This window comes from Chionomys nivalis, chromosome 2, assembly GCF_950005125.1.
Source record: "Chionomys nivalis chromosome 2, mChiNiv1.1, whole genome shotgun sequence".
Taxonomy (NCBI): domain Eukaryota; kingdom Metazoa; phylum Chordata; class Mammalia; order Rodentia; family Cricetidae; genus Chionomys; species Chionomys nivalis.
In genome coordinates, this window is record NC_080087.1 from 82,412,119 (window position 1) to 82,417,132 (window position 5,014).

Sequence of the window (5,014 nt, forward strand, 5' to 3'; positions counted from 1 at the left end):
TGGTATAGCCCCTGCCTAGAATCCCCCAGTGAGGGCTGGGGTGTGACTCAGTGGTAGAGCCCCTGCCTCGAATCTCCCAGTGAGGGGCTGGAGTGTGGCTCAGTGGTAGAGCCCCTGCCTAGAATCCCTAGTGAGGGGCTGGGATGTGGCTCAGTGGTAGAGCCCCTGCCTAGAATCCCCCAGTGAGGGGCTGGGGGTGTGGCTCAGTTGTAGAGTATTTGCCCAACACATCTGTGACCCTATACATCACAAAAACAGCAAAAGCACCAGAGACTAGATGACCAGCGTCTGTTTCTCTACCTACACATGTGTTGGGTGGGGGTGCTACGCCCTTGTCCTGTTCTGTACTCTCTATGATGATGATGTGTGGTGTGAATCACATTCTTGTCTCTTTCGGGTGTGGGACGTCCTTCTGTATATGTGATGCTTTCATTGGTTAATGAATAAAGAATCTGCTTTGGCCTGTGATAGGACAGAAGAGAGTTAGATGGGAAAAACTAAACTGAATGCTGGGAGAAAGGTAGAGTGAAGAGAAGCCATGTAGCTCCGTCAGAAAGAAACAGATGCTGGAGAAAACCTTGCCAGTAAGCCACAGTCACATGGCGATACATAGATTAATAAAATGGGTTAAATTAAGATGTAAGAGCTAGCCAATAAGAAGCTAGAGCTAACAGGCCAAGCAGTGATTTAATTAATACAGCTTCTGTGTAGTTATTTTGGGGCTGAGCAGCCGGGAACAAACAAGTGGCCTCCTACTTCCTAGGACCCTCCTGGTCGTATGCAGCTGTAGCTGACAACACCGCACTTTGTATCTATGGCTCCATGCCCATGGACGAAGAGTTGGGCCTCACTGACCCTGAAGTCCAAGAAGCTTTCTGGGAAGGTAGCAGATGGAGATTAGATTTCATGAATCACGAGACTGGAAAGAGGGACAAAGAGCTGGAACTAATCTGGGGCGGGGTGAAGGTCTCAATCTTGCTGAGGATAGTGGTGACAATCCAGCTGACCCAGAAGGTCCCAGGCTTTAGGTTCTGAACTTTTATATATACAATTTCATGCTTACCTGATGTTTTCCATTAGGTATTTGCAGCATATTTATAAATATCAATGATGTGGATTGTTTATAGTCAGTTAGGTTCATCACAAAGGACATTATCGATTAGTCTTATTATCAGTGTTCCCACTGAGGACAAGAAGAAACCAAAGCTCAGAAAGATAAGTGCACCTGCCCAAAGTCACTCAGTAAGCCTTCGGCCGAGCCCTGGTTTTCTGGTTTAAGCCCCAGGCTGCAGAGATGGCTCAGTGGTAAAATGTTTACCTTGCACGCGTGAGGACAGGGGTCATGGTGGCGTGTGCGTATCATCTCAGTACTTGGGATGCAGGCACAGGAAAATAAAGCAGCTACTCCTGTTGCTCTCATGGGACTCTCACACTTGTTCCTTGCACCAGCACTGTGAAACAGATCCCATTACTGTGAGGGGCAGGGCCATGAAGGAGTTGGGGTTTGGCCCCGGGCGAGCTGACTCCCTCAGCAAACCCCACTAGATGCTTTAATTTTTAAGTTATATTTATTAATACTGTGTGCATGATGGTTGGTGTGTGTGCACAGAGGTCACAGGAGAATGTTGTGGAGTTGGTGTTCTCCTGCTTCTGTGTAGCTACAGGTACCGAACTCAGGTTGTCAAGCCTGCGTGGCAACACCTTTACCTGCGGGACCATCTCGGCAACCTCCATACTTTCTGTTTTGTGTGTTTATGGATATTTGGTGTGTGTGTGTGTGTTCATGTGTTTGCACACGTGCATATGTACATGTAAAGGCCTGAGGGCAGCATCCGGTGCCTTTCTCAGTCGCTCTTTACTCTCCCCTCCCTGAGACAGGGTTCCTCTGTGTAGCCCTGACTGTCCTGGAACTCACTCCACAGACCAGGCTGGCCTTGAACTCACAGAGACCCACCTGTCCCTGCCTCCCACTTGCTGGGATTAAAGGCGAGTGCCACCCCTCTCAGCTCTCCACTTCTAGTCTGAAGAAGTTGAAATCATTTTGGTCTATGTGTGTAGGTCCACCACAAGTGTATCTGGTGCCCATGAAAACCAGAAGAGGGAGTTGGGTTCGATAGAACTAGAGTTACAGGCAGCTGTAACCCATCAGGTGGGGGCTGGGACTTGAACTCAGGTCCTCTGGAAGAGCAGCCAGTGCTCTTAACTTCTTCCAGCCCTGTCCGTTCACTTTTGAGACAGGGTCTTTCTGGCCCCTGGAGATGATCAGTGCAGTTCGAGTGCCTCCTGAGAGCCCTGAGCTCCGCCTGTCTGCTTCCCCAGCACTCAGTCACAGCCGCACTTGCACACAATGGTGCTGGGATCTGAACTCGGGTCCTCATGACAGAACCACCTTCCCACACCTCAGATTTTCTTTTCATTCTTGGTGGTGAGAGAGGAGCTCCCCACACAGGCTAGGCTTGCCCTCCCTCGCTGGCTTCCATCTTGGGCACTAAGACACACTGTCAATCATCCATTGTCATCTTTACAGTGTGACAGGGTAGAAAACAGTATGGCCCATTTCACAGGTGAGCAAACTGTGCGGCTTGGTGGTGCGTCTCTGTGATGCAGCCCTGGGGAGGTGGAGGCAGGAGGATGGCTGTAAATTTAAGGCCAGCTGTATATGAGATCCCGCCTCAGAAAACTAAAAGAGGAGGAGGAAGACAAGGAGGAGGAGAAGGAGGAAGAAAAAGCCTCTTGGCATGGCTGGAGTGTGGCTTCCCTGAGGCTGTGGGTTCCACACCGAGAACCACACTCCTGATCTCCAGCTCTTGAAGTATAGGGTGAGGGTGGGAGGCCCTGTCCTCTCCCTCTCCTCGGGGCCTGTGTTTTAGCCTGGAGGCAGGACTGAGGAAAGAGGAGGCTCGTTTCTCCTTTTACACTAGCTACTGCCAGAGTGTGGCAACCCTGCCCCACCATGCAGAAACTTGCAAAGTGTTTCGAGAACACATCTATCCAGTTCACCAAGTCCTGTGCAAGGCTGAGAGCCCTTTTCAATTAACTGTACCATTCTTTTAGTTAACATGTCAAGCCCTTGGAGAGATGGCTCAGTGGTTAAGAGCACTGAATGTTCTTCCAAAGGTCCTGAGTTAAAATCCCAGCAACCACATGGTGGCTCACAACCATCTGTAATGAGATATGGTGCCCTCTTCTGGCCTGCAGGCATACATGCATGTACAAATAATAAATCTAAAAACAAAAAAATAAACAAACAAAAAAAAAACCATGCCCAGCCCCGTGGTCTCTTCAGTCTGTAGCTGTCACTCCGCCGTCACTCCTTGGTGTTGGAGTTAGAGGTCTGCGGCACCGTTTTCAGCAGCCTCTCTCTGTCTCTCTCTCGTGTATGTCTGTGGTATATGCACACACACGTGGAGTGTATACATCAGTGTGCATGTGTACACAGAGACCACAGGACACGGATTATCCCTGCTCTATCACCCACTCATTCTGGAGACAGGGTCTCTCGCTGAACCTGGAGCTAGGGCGCCAGTCAGCAAGCCCCAGCCATCGTCCTGTCTCTGCCCCCTGCCGTGCTGGGATTACATTAGATTTTTCCATGGGTGGTAGGGACTCCAAACTCAGATTTTCCTGCTGAGCCATCTCTCCAGCCCTCACATTTCCCATTTTAAAATATTTATTTTTAATTCCATGTATGCATGTGTGTCTCTGCGGGAATGTGTGAATGTGAGTACAGGGTACAGGAGTGATAAATCCCCTGTTTCAGGGTCCTCTTGAAGGTTCTGAACCTCTGAGTCATCTCCTTCCTTCCTTCCTTCCTTCCTTCCTTCCTTCCTTCCTTCCTTCCTTCCTTCCTATCTCTATCTATCTATCTATCTATCTATCTATCTATCTATCTATCTATCTATCTATCTATCTATCATCTATCATCTATCTCTATCTCTGCTACTCACCCAAGATCTGGAATACATCCCAGGTAGCCTCCAATTTGCTTTGTAACCCAGGATGACCCTGAGCTCCTGATCCCCCTGCTCCTATCTCCCCAGTGCCCGCACCGCTCCAGCAGCACTGTGAAGGTAGGAAGGCTCAAACCCAAGGCTTCCTGGATGCTAGGCAAGTCCTCCCAGACGCATCTCCAGACCCTTGACTGTTTTTTAATGGTGTTTGACTGGTCAGACTCTGAGATATTAGGGTCTCACTTCCACCTTGTGTTTATTATTCAAGGTTGTGGGGTTTTGCACGCTGACCAGTGAGGTCTCTGGCTCCTAAGGCAGGGGGCGTGTCCTCTTTCCTCTGCAGTTGTTCGCAGCTTCTCTCTTCCCACGGGTCAGATGCATAAATGCACCGCAGATCTCTCGTGACCCATTGTCGCCATGTCACCCCTGTGCCCGCTGTTGCTGGCTCTGGCCCTGGTGGCCATCCCAGGTGCCCGCGGTGCTTGCCCGGTGCCCGCAAGCCTGAAGCAGGATGATGGGACGCGCACATGCGCCAAGATCTATGACAAGAGCGATGCCTACTATGACAATTGCTGCCAGGGGGCAGAGCTGTCCCTGGAGCCGGGAACCGACCTGCCCTATCTGCCCTCGGACTGGACCAACAGGGCATCATCTCTGGTAGTGGGCCAGCGCTGCGAGCTCACTGTGTGGTCTCAGCCTGGCAAGCAGGGCAAGTCGCGCAAGTTCTCTGCCGGCAGCTACCCCCGCCTGGAAGAGTACCGCAGAGGCCTCTTCGGAGACTGGTCCAACGCCATCTCTGGCCTCTACTGCAAGTGAGTCCTGGGACCTTACCACTCCGAACCCCCTACCCAGCCCCACCACCCAAGCCCAAGGCTCATCCAGAATCCAGAGACACCCCGCCCCCCCTGCCCCCACTCCCCGACTAATATTAAGAAAGGTAGATTTCCTCTAGAAACTGTTCCCGGAGGCCCTATCTCCGGGTGTACCCCTAGACTGGTGGGCCTCTTATCTTCCATCTATGGCCCTCGGCCCCTGAGTCTCTCAGACAAACTCTGGGCTCCCCA

At 51.1% G+C, this 5,014-nt stretch overlaps 1 protein-coding gene across 1 annotated transcript; it reads left to right on the plus strand.

Moving 5' to 3' along the window:
• The first annotated feature begins 4,367 nt into the window (after window positions 1-4,367).
• Window positions 4,368-4,766, plus strand: Sycn (syncollin). Its single transcript, XM_057761074.1, has one exon. The coding sequence runs from the start codon at window positions 4,368-4,370 to the stop codon at window positions 4,764-4,766; it is 399 nt and encodes a 132-aa protein (XP_057617057.1).
• The last annotated feature ends 248 nt before the right edge of the window (window positions 4,767-5,014 follow it).